We start from the raw sequence: 18,465 nt of genomic DNA on the forward strand, positions 1-18,465 counted from the left end.
AACTAGACATACCCACAATTCTTGCAACTGTGCTTCATATGTTTTATCCTCCAGTCCCATATAAAATTAAAATGCCAATGCTGGATTTTTACAATTCTAACATTGCTTATATCAATTTGCTATTGTCATCCTGTCTTTCTTTTCCAGAAGTTCAAAGCAGCTTTCATGGGATTAATCTTTATTGTTTCTTCATGGCAACCGCCCTGTGAGACACAGGGTGTGTCTGAGAGAATGAATGACTGGCCAATATATATATATATCCCAGAGTGTTTTTCTTTTTAAAGAGGAAGGTGTGGTTTTTTTGTAAAATCTTCAAATGCAGCAGGATTAAAAATAATAATAATTCCATATTTAATTATTTTGTAGCTGGAAAAAAAGAACACATTCACAATTACATGCACAAAGAATCTTCCAGGGTACCAAAGGAAAAAAAAATATGTATTTTTATAGAGGTTCATATCAGGTTTCCTGCCTGAGCAAAGAGTTGGACTAGATGTCCCTTCCAACTTATTCTGTTCTGTTCTGTTCTGTTCTGTGCTGTGCTGTGCTGTGCTGTGCTGTGCTACGCTACGCTACTCTACTCTACTCTACTCTACTCTACCCTACTCTACAGTATTCAGTGCAGTGGCGTGATCAGAACAATTTGGAACTGAACACACTCAAAACCATAAAAATTGTGGTAGACTTTAGGAGAAACCCTCTCATACTACCACCTCTTACAATACTAGACAACACAGTATCAACAGTGGAGACTTTCAAATTTTATATCTCAACTCCTAAAATGGATACCTAACATCAAAAACATCATCAAAAAAGCACAATAAAGAATGTCTTTTCTGTACCAACTCAGGAAGCTCAAACTGCCCAAAGAGCTGCTGATTCAGTTCTACAGAGGAACTATTGAATCTGTCATCTGCACCTCTATAACTCTCTGGTTTGGTTCTGTAACCCAACAGGACAGACACAGACTTCAGAGGATAATTAGGACTGCAGAAAAAACAATTACTACCAACCTGCCTTTCGCTGAGGACCTGTACACTGCAGGAGTCAAAAAGAGGGCTGTGAAAATACCTACAGGCCCCTCACATCCTGGACATAAACTGTTTCAACTCCTACCCTCAAAACGATGCTATAGAGCACTGCACATGTAATTCCCTCAACACTGTCAAACTATTTACTAAGTCTGCATTACTATTATTATTACTATTAATCCTCCAATCGTTCCTCTCATCCATCTCCTCCCATTTATTACTGTAAGACTGTAACTTTGTCCCTTGTATCCTTACAATTTATTATTTGTTTCCTGGTATGATTTGATTGCTTATTTCTACCGTATGACTATTATTAAGTGTTGTATCTTATGATTCTTGACTCTTGAAAAATGTATCTTTTCTTTTATGTACACTGAGAGCATCTGCACCAAGACAAATTCCCTGTGTGTCCAATCACACTTGGCTATTAAAGAATTCTATTCTATTCTATTCTATTCTGTTCTGTTCTGTTCTGTTCTGTTCTGTTCTGTTCTGTTCTGTTCTGCTCTGCTCTGCTCTACTCTACTCTACTCTCTCCCATTCTATTCTATTCTATTCTATTCTATTCTATTCTATTCTATTCTATTCTATTCCACGGTACTCTACTCTATGCTATACTACACTACTCTACTCTGTTGCTTTCCATCCAGCTGACTGCCCAAAATGAGTTGAAAATACTCAAAATAAGGCAGATTTTCAGATCATGAATTTGTCATGCTGCTTTTTGAAAAAAGAAGAAGGAAATAACACCAAAGCAATCTGAAGTTTCAGGGCAAGAGATGAAATTCTGTCCTCAGCATGAGCCATGAAACATTCATAAATAAATTCATCTTCTTTTCATAGAAAGGTATTCTGGAAAGCGAAAAGCAATTTAACGAATTAACCATGAGAAAAGCTGTTTGTGGGAAACCTGGTACGGTCTATCTATTTTTGGAAAGACTGCTCATTCTATTTAAAATGGAACAGCCATATATAATCTTAAGTGCTGGAATTTGAGACAGATTATTGTTTTCCAGTTAAGGGGAGGCAGAAGAAAGGAAAGGTCTAAGCCTTAAAAAAATAAAAGAATGGAAAAGTGAGTAACTTCTTATTTGTTGAATGTATTTGTTTTGGCTATGTTAGAGCTTTGATTTTCAAAAAAAAAAAATCCTACCTTTTTCAGAATTTTGGAAAAGCTTAAGCTGTGTCAACCTTCCTTCCTTGTAAGAAATAGGACATTAAAACCAAAATACAGGCAATCCTTGACTTCCAACCATTTGTTTGACTTCTCGAAGCTACACTGGCACTGAAAAAAGTGACTTATGACCAATTTTCACAACTTATGACCATTGCATCCTCATTATCGTATGATCCAAATTCAGACACTTGGCAACTGGCATGTATTTATGACGGTTGCCATATCCCTGGGTCACGTGATCCTCTTTTGTGACCTTCTGACATGCAAAGTCAAAAGGGGAAGCCACATTCACATAACAATGGTGTGTTCTGACCAAGGCTTCCCGAGATCATAATTAAAATGGAGGGAAGGTTAAAATGGGATACATTTATGAATACTCAACTGTTTTTACTAGCTGTTCTGTCCTAAGCTTCCCCAAAAACTCTGCGTCCCAGCAAAACCTCTTTCATTAAATGAATGTGAATTTATTACATTCACATTCAGCCAACAGCCTGACAAACAGTCTTGCATTATTATTATATTATTAGCTCAAACCTTATCTATCTTGGAATGCTGCCCGGTAACTATTTCCACATACAGTGGAAGGGCTGGGCACAAAGTCTCTAGGTTACACAGACAAATCTTCACGAGGCTGGAATGAATGAACGAATGAACAAATTGTTTCCTGCAAAAGCCCCCTTTCCTTTTGCTCCTCTTTTAATCCTGATGGGAGGGGCCATTCATTGTCCACCTGTGGCCTTACTCCCATGTCAACCCTGAGTTCTTAATTGTGCCTTCCTTTTGGCAGCTCTATGCATGCGGAGGGTGGGAACCGGTTCCAGAAGCTCCCCTGCCTCACTGCTGTCCAAGCCTGAACACAGCTGATGACTGCCAGCCTGCCCTGGCCCCATCTCTGCCTCTGATGCAGAGCCCTTGTCCGAGCTTCCTCAGCCTCCAAGACTGGCCCAGGTTCCTCCCAACCTCCTCGCTGTTTGACTCTGCTGCCAGCGGACCACAATACTAGCATATGAAATGGCCACTATGATTCACTCAGAAAAAAACAACGGCCATTTCTTTCCATAACCCAGCCATCTTTTAGTTTGACCTACCTTTGAGGTTAAATCCTCGGCATTGAGTCATGGGGTTTCCATGTCTCACGTCTTGCCTTCGACTCCGCCTATAACATTTAAGGGAAAGGAAAGTTAGGTAGCTGCAAAATTTTCACCAAATAGCCAAGTACGGATAGTAGGGAGTATTTGTAACTCAAGGTTGAACTGTGGGGGTCACTGATGCTCTCTGAGCTTGGTGGTTTTCTTGCAGATGTTTCATGACCCAACTAGGTAACATCATCAGAGCCATAGTACATAGTGGTTAGAATGTAGTAAAAGTAAAAGGTAAAGTTTCCCCTCACACATACATGCTAGTCATTCCTGACTCTAGGGGGCAGTGCTCATCTCTATTACAAAGCCGAAGAACCAGCGCTGTCTGAAAACATCTCCGTGGTCATGTGGCCAGCATGACTAAACACCTTCAAAGGTGCACAGAATGCTATTACCTTCCCACCAAAGGGGTCCCTATTTTTCTACTTGCATTTTTATGTGCTTTCGAAACTGCTAGGTTGGCAGAAGCTGGGACAAGTAACGGGAGCTCACTCCATTATGTGGCGCTAGGGATTCCTTTCTGATCGACAAGCTCAGCGTCTTAGCCACTGAGCCACTGCATCCTTAGTACTACATCCCTGCTGAATGCAGTATTGAAGGCTAACTCACTGCCCACTGTCAGGAGTTCGATCCTGACCGGCTCAAGGTTGACTCAGCCTTCCATCCTGCTGAGGTCGCTCAGATGAGGGCCCAGATTGTGATGCAACTCCAGTCTTTGCAAATTTGAACGTGAAGTCACGTCAGAGATTTAGAAAGAGTGGAGCTTGTATTGTGACATCAAAAACATTCTACTGTATAGTGCTGTGTTGGTGCGGTGTCGCGGGCTGTCAGTTCAATGTATGGAGTGTGAAGGGTGTGTGTTTGTGTTTATTTTCATGGTCATGATGTGCACTGAAGATGGTGTTTGATTTCACTGTAGAGGTGCAATGACAATAAACTAAACTAAGCACATTTCTCTGGAGCAATTTCTTTTAAACTCTTTTAACACTAATGTTGAAAGAGATCACAGAGAAGAACAAGTGCTTTATTGGGTGTCATTCAGAAATCGAAGAAAAACAATGAAAAGATCCATTTCAGAAGGAAAGAGCTTGGAAATTCGGTACATCATTACCATGACATGAAAAATATTTGGCAAACATGCAGATGGGTTTTTCACCACAATGATCAAACGTCTTGCAGTCATGTTTTGGGAACCCAACTTTGTAGGCATAGAAAAGAGACAACAAAATATTGCCTGCACAAAGGAGTTACTACTGGTGTCTAGACTCTGAGATTTGGCTGGTTACTGATAATTTTTCTCAAATAAATATATATATATATATATATAAATAAATAAATAAATGAGATAAAGGATATATATATATATAAATAAATGAGATAAAGGAATTAATTTCCTAAACATGTAAAACCCAGACTTCATTATCTATGCGTTTCCTTTTTTCCCACCAGAGCAAGCCCAAATATTACTCGAAAGGAGATGGTGGGCTCTATTGTGAAGACCGGGAAGATATTCAGAAATTTGCAGACATTTTTCAATGTTCAGATCACATTTTGGCAAAATTCTGAAACTTGCAGCAGGCAAGTATCATATTTCAGAACAGCAAGCATCCCCGGCATTACACTCACAATAAGAACACAGTGAAACAAACTCTTGTTTTCTCAAAAAATAAAAAATAAATCTCTCAAGACTTGCTGGAAAACATTTAGATGAACAATCTGACTCTTTCCAAAAAATGTAGAAGCAGTGAAAGTTGTTCCTATTACATTGCAACCACGTGAGCAAAATGTTAACACCCCAACTGCATTTCCTTACTGCCAATCTTTTTTTAAATTTTATTTATATACTAGCTCGATACCTGTGCTTCTCCACAAAACTATGTGGTTGGGCTTAGTTTTTGGGGATGAAAATAAGGGGAAAAAATTCTGCCTCTGCCTACCAGCATCCATTGGTATTCATCTGGCTAGCGTCCTGTCAGTGTGTTTGGAAACTGAAGCAGTATTTGCTGCGTGAGCAAGAAGGACACAGCAAGGAGCCTGGGCATGGCTTAGCTCAACAGTTCTGTACTAAAGCTGCCTGGTGCTGTGAAACTGAAACTGAAATTCCTCTGCTTGTGTTTTGCATTTGGAGGAGATTTCTTTTCAGGTGGGGAGGGGAAGTAGAACTCCTTAGCATCAGAGCACGTGAATAATAATAATAATAATAATAATAATAATAATAATAATAATAATAATAATAATAATAATAATAATATAGGAAATACTAATGCTCTGATGGACATTTTGAAAAATCCTTTCTTAGTGAGCACCTAGAAGCCAAGAGGAACATACAGGCCAAATTTCAAGTTTGTAGGCTTTATGGTTCTGCACATATTGTGATGATGCATGAGTGGTATTTCGCTTTTATATATATAGACTGTCTCTTTGTATACAATAAGTGTTTAGTAAACAGCGTACTGTCTGAATGAATTTGCTTCCCTGACAATATTAAACTCCTAATTTCTACCTCTATTATCCAATCATTGATAAAACAAGTCCCAAGTTCAAAACTATTTGGTGTCTTCTTTTTCTCTTGTCTTCAATGTTCATCTGTCTATTTTTGGACAGTCTAATATTTTTTTAAATTATTATTTTTTCTTCTGTGGGTGTTTCCTCATTTTTCCAGTGTTGCACAAACACAATTCTTGCTGCTTGTCAAAACATGTAACATTAAATGCACATTCACTTTTTCATATTTCTCTGGTAACATGCCTAACAATAAATAATTCTGGTTTATAATCTATATATGCTGCTTTAACATTTTTTTTCTAACCATGTATGCATTTTCATCCAAAACTTTCTTTTTCTTTTTTGCTTTTGTACACGTCTACCACATGTGATAATATGTACCTGGAGTTTGATTACATTCCCAACATTTAGTAAACATGTTTTAAAACATTCTGGCTAATCTAGCAGGTGGCAAGTGCCATCTATAAAATGTTTTGTGTAAGTTTTCCATATATGTAGTTGCCATTGCCAATTTATAGTGTATTTCCCAGAGTTTTTGCCACTGATCTAATTCAACGGTATTTCTTTCTGCCAATCTAATCTGTTGGCTGATCCTCCTTTACCTTTTGCCTGTTGGATAGAACCTGGAACAGGAGTTGCCATCCCAGGCACAATAAGGGTCTCTGGCCAGGCAGCAGTCAGCACAAGCCGTCCCGTAGATGTGGCAACGGTGTAAGGACACCTGGGTAACGCCTTCATCGGAGCTGACGTACAACTGTTGCTGTTGGAAAAACAAGGGAGAAGTTAGGATTCCAGCTTCTGGAACTGAAGGAAGATGTCAAGCCTGAACGCAGCAAATGGAGAACAGCCCCCCTCCTCTTTGACCCCTTCAAAGGATCACAAAACCAAGAACTGGATCGCTCATGCCCAAATGACTGCAGGGAACTCTCTGGTTATTATTGTATGACACGTCTCTTCTAGGAAATATTTGAGAATGATCTTAAAATTTTCAAAACTTCGAGATTAGCGGTTCATCTGTCAGGAGAGTCCTTCAAGAGAATATCATGTTGATCTGCCTGCCTCCCTGCCTGCTGGCGTCTGTCTATCTATCTATCTATCTATCTATCTATCTATCTATCTATCTATCTATCTATCATCTCTTTCTATATATATCCATCCATCCATCATCTATGTGACTGTCTATCATCTCTCTTCCTCTCTCTCTCACCCTCCCTCCCTTCATCCTATCTATCTATCTATCTATCTATCTATCTATCTATCTATCATCTCTCTCTATCCATCCATTCATTCATTATCTATGTGACTATCTATCATCTCTCTTCTCCCTCCCTCCCTCCCTCCCTCCCTTCATTCTATCTATCTATCTATCTATCTATCTATCTATCTATCTATCTATCTATCTATCTATCATCTCTTTCTCTCTATATATATCCATCCATCCATCATCTATGTGACTGTCTATCATCTCTCTTCCTCTCTCTCTCACCCTATCTATCTATCTATCTATCTATCTATCTATCTATCTATCTATCTATCTATCTATCTATCTATCTATCTATCTATCTATCTATCTATCTATCTATCTATCTATCTATCTAATCATCTCTCTCTCTCCATCCATCCTTCCATCCATTCATCTATCCATCATCTCTCTCTCCCTCCCTCCCTCTCGCTCCCCATTGGAACATAGCAGATGCAGAAAAAATGTTGGGTGGCATTAGACATGAGCGATACTTTTTCAAAACCCGTCTCTGTACAGATCTTATCATTTGGCATAAAACATATTCTTTACTTTCCACTCCAATCTACTTCATAGCTTGATAATTATGATTTTTGGGAGGGCGGGGGATAACAAAATAGTGTTTCTAAAATAAGTCACCACCCTGCCTGAGTTAATTAAATCAATATTGTATCAACAAGAGAAGTTAGTGTTGACATATATTGATAACTTGGTTTAAGTTCAGTGCCCTCATTCAGGATTCAACTCATAGGCTTTAATTGATATATTTGCACCAAATACATTTAAGGAATTTTAAACCCCAAACAGTAACTGCTTAACGGTGATTCTTGCTTCTGGATTCAACTCATGGTCTGAAATTGAAATATTTGTATCAAATACGTTTAAGGAAGGATAAACCCGAAATTGCAACTGCTTTATAATGGTTCTTTTTCTCAGTACCTTTTTAGATGAAATGGCCATTGTTGTTATCGGGGCGTTGTTCTGCAAAACAAAAAGAAAGAATAGTGTAGATTCTAAAACTTTGGTTAAATCAAGTCATAATAGTTCCCAATCCATAAACTGAGCCGGGGTGGTACAGTGGTTAGAATGCAGTATTTCAGGCTAGCTCTACTGACTGCCAGCAGTTCAATCCTGACCAGCTCAAGATTGACTCAGCCTTCCATCCCTTCCAAGGTTGGTGAAATGAGAATGCAGAATGTTGGGGGCAATAGGCTGATTCTGTAAACTGCTTAGAGAGGGCTGTAAAAGCACTATGAAGTGATATATAAGTCTAAGTGATGTTGTTATTGCTATTTAACGTGTGGTAGCACAGTGGTTAGAATGCAGTATTGCAGGCGAACTAACTCTACTCACTGCCAGGAGTTTGATCGTGACTAGCTTAAGGTTGACTCAGCCTTCCAGCTTTCTGAGGTCTGAAAGAAAGCATTCTGACCCAGATTGTTGGGGGTAATAGACTAACTCTGTAAGCCACTTAGAGAGGGCTGTAAAGCACCGTGAAGTGGTATATACTGTAAGTCTAAGTGCTATTGCTATAAACTGACAATCCAGTCTTCTGATAATAACACTTTTGCCTTTTTTCCAGCTTTGTAACATGTTCCTCACACTTTCTTGTGACAGCATAATATCCAACATTAACAAAACCTTATAACCCTGACCCTTATGGATCTATCACTTGAGGAGCCTATGAAGAATGGTCTCAGAACTGAAGATAGTCAGTCAAATATAAATCCTGGTGTTTATGCTTTGAAAAATGAGAGCACGTATCCTTTTGGGTCACAGCTCATATTTAATGAGCATGTAAACAGGATGGGGGAAATAGCTCATGTTTCTTGCGAGCCATACCGAACAAGGCATACAATCTCATAGCTTTGCTTTGGATTATCAAGGCAACCGTCCACGTTACAAATGAAGTGTTGGCACGTCTTCTGGTTCAGAAGACACGTCTAGCTAGCTGGGATGTAGCTTTCTGTGGCTACTTTGGCCCAAAATTAGAAACAGAAAGAGGACAAAGGAACATCATGGAGTGTTAACGGACATCCTGCTAAACTAGAATGTATCCCTCTTTGTAAAACACAATCCTTAGATAACCAAGAAGAGAAGATATCCAAGGCTCAAAGATTAACAGGATTATCCCATAAGAAAAAACGAGGTCTGTTTCTAATAATTATTATTACACTAACACCTTGGAAAAGCAGAACGTTTTGTGAGAACACATTACTTGGTTCCCATTTTGCACTACAAATAGTTCTCAACTTAGGATCACAAAATGAGTTCAAAATTTATGTTGCTGACCTGAGATATGTGTTACTGTAAGTGAGTTTCGCCCAATTTTATGACTTTTCTCGACCCTTCCTTCCTTCCTTCCTTCCTTCCTTCCTCCCTCCCTCCCTCCCTCCCTCCCTCCTTCTCTCCCTCCTTTATTCCCTTCCTCATTCTTCTTCCTGGTGGGGCAGTGGTTAGAATACAGGATTGCAGGCTAACTCTACCCACTGCCAGGAGTTCGATCCTGGCTGGCTCAAGGTTGACTCAGCCTTCCGTCCTTCCGAGGTCAGTAAAATGAGGATCCAGGGGGCAATAGGCTGATTCTCTAAGCCACTTATAGAGAGTTGGAAGGCACTGTAAACCAGAAAATAACTCTAAGAGCTATTTCCCTTCCTTCCTTCCTTCCTTCCTTCCCTCCCTCCCTCCCTTGTTTATTCCCTTTCTCATAGTTAGAATGCAGGATTGCAGGTTAATTCTGCCCACTACCAGGAATTCAGTCCTGACCAGCTCAGCCTTCCCTCCTTCCGAAGTGGGTAAAATGAGGACCCAGATTGTTGGGGGGCAACAGGCTGACTCTGTAAACTACCTAGAGAGGCCTGTGAAGCACTGTGAAAAGGAATATAAGTCTAAGTGCTATTGCTAAGTGCTGTATATATTTTACCAGATGGAGTATGTAAGAAATTGCAAGCAGAGCACGCTAAAGGTTTCTCAATCCACCTGGAAGTCAGGAATCCCGAGTGACTGATATAACATCAAATCAAAACTGACATTCTGTTGCAACTTTATTCCCTGAACATGGACCAGAGAAATCCCCATTCATTTTCTCTCTCTTTCAGGTGTTTTATCCTTTTGCTCCATCACACTCCTGGCTGAATTTTCATTGTGCATTTAAAAGGGGAGACGCAGATGAAAAAGAGCTGCAAAGCAGAGAGCAAATAAGGATATGAGAAAGAGACAGAGGAAGACAGCCAAACACTCTGAAATGCTCTCCAAGTCATCTCTTGGAGAGCTTTCAGAAGGCTTGACAGAAAATGTCAAAGGAGTTCTCCAGAATTCTTTTTTTCCCCCCTGGAAAGAACTTCCAAACCACCAATTCCTCACACACCGAATGATAATCAAGCTATAGTGTGATTTCCAGGGTCCCCCTCCCACTGTCTTCAGCACTTGTCCCATTTTTGAATCATAGGGTTGGAAAGAATCTTGAAGTTCTCCTAGTTCAGCGGTCCCCAACCAGGGGTGGGATTCTCCTGGTTCGGGTGAAGCCCTTGTTCCAACAATCAGCTGGCTCAGAACCAGTGGTGGGATTCAAACTTTTTACTACTGGTTCTGTGGGCATAGCTTGGTGGGCGTGACAGGGGAAGGATACTGTATAACTACTTCCTCACTCCTGGGGGAAGGCTACTGCACAATCTCTATTCCCTCCACACCCCACTAACCTACTTTCCAGCTCTCTTCTCCTGTGCAGGACAACAAAGGAAGACCCAGCCAATAAGCTGGGACTTGGGAGGTGGAGAATAGATAGGGGCAGGGCTAGTCAGAGGTGGGATTTTCTGGTTCTCCGAACTACTCAAAATTTCCGCTACCGGTTATCAGAACTGGTCAGAACTGGCTGAATACCACCTCTGCTCCGAACCAGTTCACTCCGATGAGCATGTGGGCTAGCCCGCCTGCCCCTGGTCTTTCCTTAGAGCACAGATGATTCATGCAGCAGAGTGGTTTTCCGTGCCTCAGTTGTTTTCTTCAACTGTGTTTGAAGGCAAGTATTAGCTTTTTAAAATGTGGAGCACACACTCACCCAACCGGTTATTATACTGGTTGAATCGCACCCCTGTCCCCAACCCTTTCCATCTCTGTGGACCAGTGGCAGTGATGAGAGGGTGAAAAGGGGATGGTTTTGCACCCTGCCAGTTTCACCAATGGTGCTTCAAACACTTGCCTGATATCTGCACAACTTAGTTCCCAATGGGCCATGGACTAATATCAGGCCACAGAGTGAGGGTTGGGGACCCCTGTTTTAGTCCAAACCCCTGCCCAAGGTAGGAGGCCTTATACCATCCTAATCGAATGGCCATCCAGTGTACGTCTGAAAACCTCCATGGATGGAGCCCCCACAACCCTTAGAGGCAAGTTATTCTGTTGATTAACTGTCAATTTCGAATCAAACCTATCAGAAGCCATTTTCCTATTCCTCGGTTGCCACACAGAGTGGGGAGCAGGAAGGAGGACAGAATGCTTTGCTAGACAAAACACAGATCTTTCTCCTGAGAACCAAGGTCATTTCTACAGGTGATAGATAGAGCCAGAGAGGGGTGCCTGGAGAGCCCGCCAATTAACCTAATTGGCCAACGTGACCTGAGGCTGTTGGGGAGGGAATTATTTCTTATTTTAATGATACTGAAGCCATAGGAAACATTTAGGGTTGGTCTTGCTTTTGACCATGCCAATATGATGTATCCAATAAAGAACTGATAAAACGAATCTCTTGTTTCAAAATATTCTGTATCTTCCTTCTCTTTAATTTCAACTGTTCATCTATCCATTTCTGCATATTCTAGTATTTTTTTTTTTAAATGTCTTCTCCTCTGTAGGGATCTCCACACCTTTCCAATGTTGTGCAAATACAATTCTGGCCGCTGTTAACACATGTAATATTAGATACAAAGAAGTTCTTTGAGGAAGTCTTTAGCCTCAGGGTTCTGATTTGCTTGGGTTCATTAGTCAGAACCATGACATTAATGTCAGAAAAAGTATCTCTACTTCTAGGTTGGATATCTCTTTGACAAGCTTCCCTTTGTTACTTCTTGTTCTGCCCTCTGATGCCTTAGAGCCAGGATCTTCAAACTTGGCAAGTTTAAGACTTGTGGACTTCAACTCCTAGAATTCCTGAGCTAACATGACTGGAGGAGGAATTCTGGGAGTTGAAGTCCATAAATCTTAAAGCTGTCAATTTTGAGATCCCTGCCTTATAAAATAAGGTAATCCCCTCTTCTCACCCCCCACCCCCCGAAATTATAAGTTTCCCTCCTAAACCCACTTTGCCTTTGTCATCTGTGGAAATGTAGCTATTTTAAAAAGGAAATTATTTTTCCTTCTCTTTCTTTCTGCGGTAGCTTCATCCTACTCCCTAAGAGCATGGGATTTTTGTGAGGGAAAAAAATAATAATTCTCCCAAAGGGTCTTAAAACTGTAGAAGTGGGATGTGAAATAGGCCAAATCCAGCTTGACTCAGAAAGAATCTTGGGTCATTTTCTGGTTCTTTAATTTCCTTTTTCTTTTTTTGCTGCACAGGAACTCAGCCTGTAGCTGTTGCAGTCCAATCTGAGCTTGGGAATGGGAACGAGGATTTCAAAAGTCAGACTTGGCTTCGACGGGACTCTGAGCATAAATTGTAACTTGGATGCAAAAACTGGCAAATAACGGATGTTTCTGGTTCCACAAAGAGTTCACATGGAAATCAGCAAGTCCCCCTCCATTTCCTATGGATTAACAAATATCTTGTCAAAGTCCATGAATTGGGTCTTGGAAGTGTTTCAATATCTAAGAGGCTGCCCCAAAGAAGAGGGACTCAAGCTATTCCTGAGAGCACCTGAGGGAGGACAAGAAGCAACGGATGGAAATGAATCCAGGAGAGAAGCAACCTGGAACTAAGAAGAAATTTCCCGAGAGTTGGAACAATTAATCAATGGAACAACTTCCCTCAAGAAATCATGGGTGCTCCATCACTGGAGGTTTAAAGAAGAGATTGGACAACCGTTTGTCTGGAATGGTATAGGGTCTCCTTCCTGAGCAGGAGGTTGGACTAGGAGATCTCCAAGGTGCCTTCCAACTCGGTTATTCTGTTTAACAATAATATGAATCTTGCTCTGGTTTTTCTTCCTAAATCACTTTTTGAGAGCATCAGCAGATGGAGGCCAATATTGGAAACTTTTGGGTTATAAGAAAGAAAATAGTATGTTGTGTTGTTTTTTTAAAAGATTTTTAAAGTTCAGGAACCTTATCAACTAAGACATAGGCACACAAACACAGAGAATACTTGACATCCCACCACAAGAGATTGTAATCACGATATAAACAAAGAAAAAGTCAGATTTGGTGGCAGCTGTTATAACTTGAAGAGGAAGGGTGGGGGGTGGGGGGAGAATATCAAGCCAGGCTGACAATTTAATGAAAAACAAGTGATTTAAAGAGGAGTGTAAAATATTGCAATTCTGCTTTTCTTCTCTTGGAGAAACCCAACCTCACAAAATCAGTAGGATGAAGCTTCCCTTTTAACAGACCCATAGAAAGAGTGGACATCTGGTATTAAAATGTGGGTTGACTGAGAAAAGAGGTTTTCATGGTGAGTTGTATTCTTTAATGAAACTACTATGCAAATAACATCCTTCTGGGTTAATGTACCTCATTGGTGGGATCTTCTCATGCAAATTAGGTAAACGAGCACAAACCATATCATTTTCATCATGGCATACAGCAAGGAGCAAAAATTGCCACAGAAATTCGATCTTCTGCAATTGCAGGAAAGATTTGGTTATTGCGCCAAGATCTACCATATCAATGTTTCACTGTAATTAGAAAATGCAGTCATTTTTTTCATTTTACCATTTCCCCAAGAAATATTCCATCTTGCCAAGTTAATTTAGATGAAAGTGCAATAGTAAAAAAACAAAAACAAAAAACCATAAGAAGTTCAGAGTTGAACTGTTAAAGTTTTGATGTGCTCTGTAAGGAAGCTGTTTTTCCTTACATATGTTTTGTCATACAAGGAAGATGTCAGGTGCAAAGAAATAGGAAAACATGCTGAGTTCAAAGTACTGAAGAATTTATTATTGCTACTTATGCACAAGAATCTGGTGAAATAATGGTCAAAGCTAAACTGGTGCTTGATAAGATTCAATGGAATTCATGGGAAGCTGGACTTAGGTCTTTTGTGGGAGCGCAAAGATTCCAAACTGATGACATGTTTAACACTGCCTTCCAGCTCAGCTTTCTCATCTCCTACAGAAGATACTACCATTACTGCATGGGACTGTAAAATTTAATAGTGGTTTATATATGTTTTAATTTGGTGCTACTTTTAGTAATCTATTTGCCTGCTTGTTAGATGAAAGTGTTTTGCCGAGAGGAAAAAAAATGAAGAATCTTGAGAGAGAGAGAGAGAGACCAACCTTAAAAACTTCCAGTTCTTCTAAGATAAGCTCTCCATTTGTCGATGAATTAGTGGGCAGGGCCACCACCTTCTGCACAGTCCCCTGGTCTGTAATAGAGAAGAAGCAGACTATTTTTTTAAACCACGCAGAAAAGAAGAGTTGAGTTTTCACTGCATACAATGCAAAGATGAGCAACGTGGATGGGGAGGCAGGACTAGAACTCCCTGTCTCTTGGTGATTGGCTCAAAGTCACCCAGCTGGCTTTCATGGTTAAGAAGGATTAAGAACTCACAGCCTTTGTAGCCTGGTGCCTTAACCAAATTGGCTGGTATGATACATAGATAGATAGATGTAATATGGCTTTTATTCAGTATTTGGCTTGTATATTGCCTTAGTCCTGTAATAAAATTGAACTGGAAAAAAAACCCCATTTCTCTGCCTGTATATTAACCAACAGTACTTCCTTAAGATCTATATAGCAACTAGCTGTACATTACATTTTAAGTAAATGAGTCCTATTGTTTGTTGTGGCAACAATGCCCAATATATGCCAAAGCAAACAGGCAATGGAAAAAGTTAAACATCTACCCATGGATCAAATTAAAGATACAAGCTCCCATGTCACTATGGTTGTTTTCTTGCCAGTTTTCAGACATGGAGTTACCTGTATACATTCAAACATGCAGAGAGAGAAAAAAAATTAGACCCACAATTTTTATTTTTGAACAATTGTTGTCATCGTATTAAGGCTAGAATATTTCATCTCCCTGCTAATGTGGCCCACTGAATCCAAGGGATATTTGAGAAATTCTGATCCAGGTTATTATTTTGTTATACTTGGATAGAAGGAGCGTTTATGATCAAGACATTTTAACATCTCTTCTTGGGAGTAATAAGAATAGTATCATGAACTATAAAATAGTTAAGACAGATATAAAATTTCAAGAGTCACGGAAGTACTTTATACCATTCAGAATTCAACAAACGTGTGAACGATATATCCACCATTATTTTTTCTTTTCAAATGTCTCTCTTGATATGTGAGTTTGGTTGATGTTCCTCCAAACCACAGTTCTACTGGAATATTTTTAAGTGAACTCCACTGTAATGCAAGAAGCTGTGTTTGGAAAAAGCCAATAATGGAAACCCACTTCTGGTTTAAACCACTGTTGTTGGGTTTTTTTATGGTGTACATTTTCAATAGTTACCCCTGGCTCAAAGAGACTGGAATAAAAAAATAAAACAAATTGTTGCAAAGATTTAGAAATAAAAACCCTTAACTCTCTCACTTACCCCATTCCCAATGTTCGGAATACTCACTAACAGCATACACATAACAAGTTTAATCTTGTTATTGAATTAATCTATATTCCGAGTTTGCATTATACATCAAAGAAACTCAGTAGGTTCATTTCTCACAACGCAGAGAGAAATGTTAAAAACTAAAGTGTACCACATGTTGTGGAAATGCAGGTTTTCTTTCTGTTCTGTTCTTTTCTCTTTTTGGAGCTGGTTTATGAATTTAATTTAATTTGATACTCCAGTTTTGGGGCTCTTGACTCCATAATGATTTGCAAAAGAAATGAAGGTACAGCCAAAATGGAAGGCAATCCGTAAGACAGAAAATATATTTTAAAAAAGTATATGTAAATGAAAACCTTCCCCCTATAAAAAGAAAACCAGAACCAGGTTTTTAACAATTTGCCTAAATTCAAAATGGCAAGAACAGAATTGATCTCTGGATGCATATTATTCCAAGATCAGGAACGATCAGAAGGTTGTTGTCTGTCTCATGTAAAGTCTTCTTCCTCTCACGAGTAAAAATGCCACAATTGTGGCTAACATGCTAATAAATAGGGTTTTTAACAGATTAACAGAGTTGGAAGGGACCTTGTAGGTCATCTAGTCCAACCCCCCACCCAAGCAGGAGACTCTACACCATTTCTGACAGAGGGAAGTCCAGTCTCTTCTTGAAAGCTTCCAGGGATGAAGCTCTCACAACTTCTGAAGGCAACTTCTGTTCCATGGGTGGATTGTTCTCACTGTCAGACAATTTCTCCTTATTTCCAGGTTGAATCTCTCCTCGTTCAGTTTCCATCCATTATTCCTTGTCTGGCCTTCAGGTGCCTTGGAAAATAGCTTGACCTCTTCCTCCTCTCTGTGGCAGCCCCTTAATTATTGGAAGATGCTCTCCTGTCTCCCCTGGTCCTTCTCTTCCCTAGACTAGCCAGGCCCAGTTCCTGCAACTGTTCTTCATAAGTTTTAGCCTCCAGTGCCCTCATCATCCTGGTTGCTCTTCTCGGCACTCTTTCTAGAGTCTCAACATCTTTTTTATCATGTGATGACCAAAACTGGTCCAGGTGTGGTCTTACTAAGGCTTTATAGAGTGGTGTTAGTACCTCCTTTGATCTCGATTGTATCCCTCTGTTAATGCAACTTAGGATTGCATTAGCTTTTTTGGCTGCCACTGCACACGGTTGGCTCATATTTAACTGGTTTTCCACTAAGACTCCAAGATGCCTCTTAGAGCCTCCTGGCTGAGCAGGGTTTGGAGTAGAAGACCTCCAATTCTGTTATTCTACTAAATATACGTCATTTGCTTTATTAACTGAGATTTCTTCTCTTCAAAGTGAAATCTGCAGCAACCTGGGAATAAAAACTGAGCTTCCAAATAAGAAATACCATCTTAACTTTGCCATGAATAGAAGCAGCTTCAAAGCAGTGATTATTTTTCTGTTTGAGCCTCACATCTGCAAATGAATTTTTTCTGTCAGACTTGGTTGATATGAAATAGTGGCTTCTCCCCCCCGCCCACCAAATTGGCCATTTTAAGAAATGTGGTAGATATCCATTCCCAGAATTCCAGAAGGCGCATGGAATTCTGGGAGTTGATGTCTGCCCCCTCTTAAAACAGCCAAGTTTGAGAGAGAGAAAAAGGGCGACGAGGATTAAGTAGAGATGAAGGGGCTTTTGAACCTTCCAGAAGCATTTCACGCATGCTTAGCTTTACAAGTAATTATTACAAATCCCATTTTTCTTCTGAGGATTTGGAAGGAAGCCAGGAAACAAGACGTCAGGAGAGCAAAATAGCCAAGAGGCAGATGAATTGAGCCAAAAAATAGAAATAAAAAAAAGGTATGTGTAGATGATCCTCACAAACATGGAAGGACTAAGATGAGAAAACCAAATATTGCCCCACCTTTGTCAATTGACAGAAGAATGGCCTTCTTGTAGAGAACTCAGATAGGATTGTTTATATCAAAGCATGGTTAGCGCAGAACACACAGATGTTTGGCGGCTACACACTATGTTCCACAGACTAGTTCAAGATAAAAGTTTAAATCTTTCCATACATTTTTTTTTAATATAAATCAGCCCTAGGAGAATGCTCCAGTGAATACACGCAACATCAAAAGTCAGACTTCAAAACGGGCTCTTTCACTGAGCAATTTTTCCCCATTTTTTTTAAAAAAATAATAAACAAACAAAGCAGAAAGGCCTCACAGAGCAAGGCCTCTTTCCCACATCACACACAGACAAAAATCCACCACCACAATTGTTAGGAAATGTTGGCCCGCAGTGCAAATGCATGGCAGTTTTGCTTTGAGGGGGTCTCTCGGTGGTTTGCAAATGGCTGCAGATTGGGAAGTATTTGACCTGAAATGAGAGAGGAGAGACAGAGAGAGATGAGACACAGAGAGGAGAGAGAGAGATGAGAGAAAGATGAGAGAAAGAGATGAGAGAGAGATGAGACAAAGAGAGAGAGAGAGAAAGAGAGATGAGATAGAGAGTTGAGACAGAGAGAGATGAAAGATAGATACATAGATAGATAGAGAGAGATGAGAGAGAGACATGAGACAGAGATGAGACAGAGAGAGAGAGAGAGAGATGAAAGATGAGAGAGAAATGAGAGAGAGAGAGAGATGACAGGTAGAAAAGGAGATGAGAGATGTGAGAGAGATGA

General features: G+C 40.0%; 1 protein-coding gene across 1 annotated transcript in view; it reads right to left on the minus strand.

Annotated features, from left to right (window-relative positions):
• The window catches only part of SEMA3C (semaphorin 3C), a 148,283-nt gene that overhangs the window by 6,194 nt on the left and 123,624 nt on the right, over positions 1-18,465 (minus strand). Inside the window, exons 13-16 of the mRNA XM_087934377.1 lie at positions 14,520-14,608; positions 8,032-8,073; positions 6,455-6,612; positions 3,297-3,364 (exon numbers count right to left, since the gene is read on the minus strand). Coding sequence (XP_087790503.1) covers positions 3,297-3,364; positions 6,455-6,612; positions 8,032-8,073; positions 14,520-14,608 — 357 coding nt within the window. The remainder of the gene's footprint in view (positions 1-3,296; positions 3,365-6,454; positions 6,613-8,031; positions 8,074-14,519; positions 14,609-18,465) is intronic.

This window comes from Pseudonaja textilis, chromosome 5 (genome assembly GCF_049901715.1).
Source record: "Pseudonaja textilis isolate UNSWEBS1 chromosome 5, rPseTex1.2, whole genome shotgun sequence".
NCBI classification, from domain to species: Eukaryota; Metazoa; Chordata; class Lepidosauria; order Squamata; family Elapidae; genus Pseudonaja; species Pseudonaja textilis.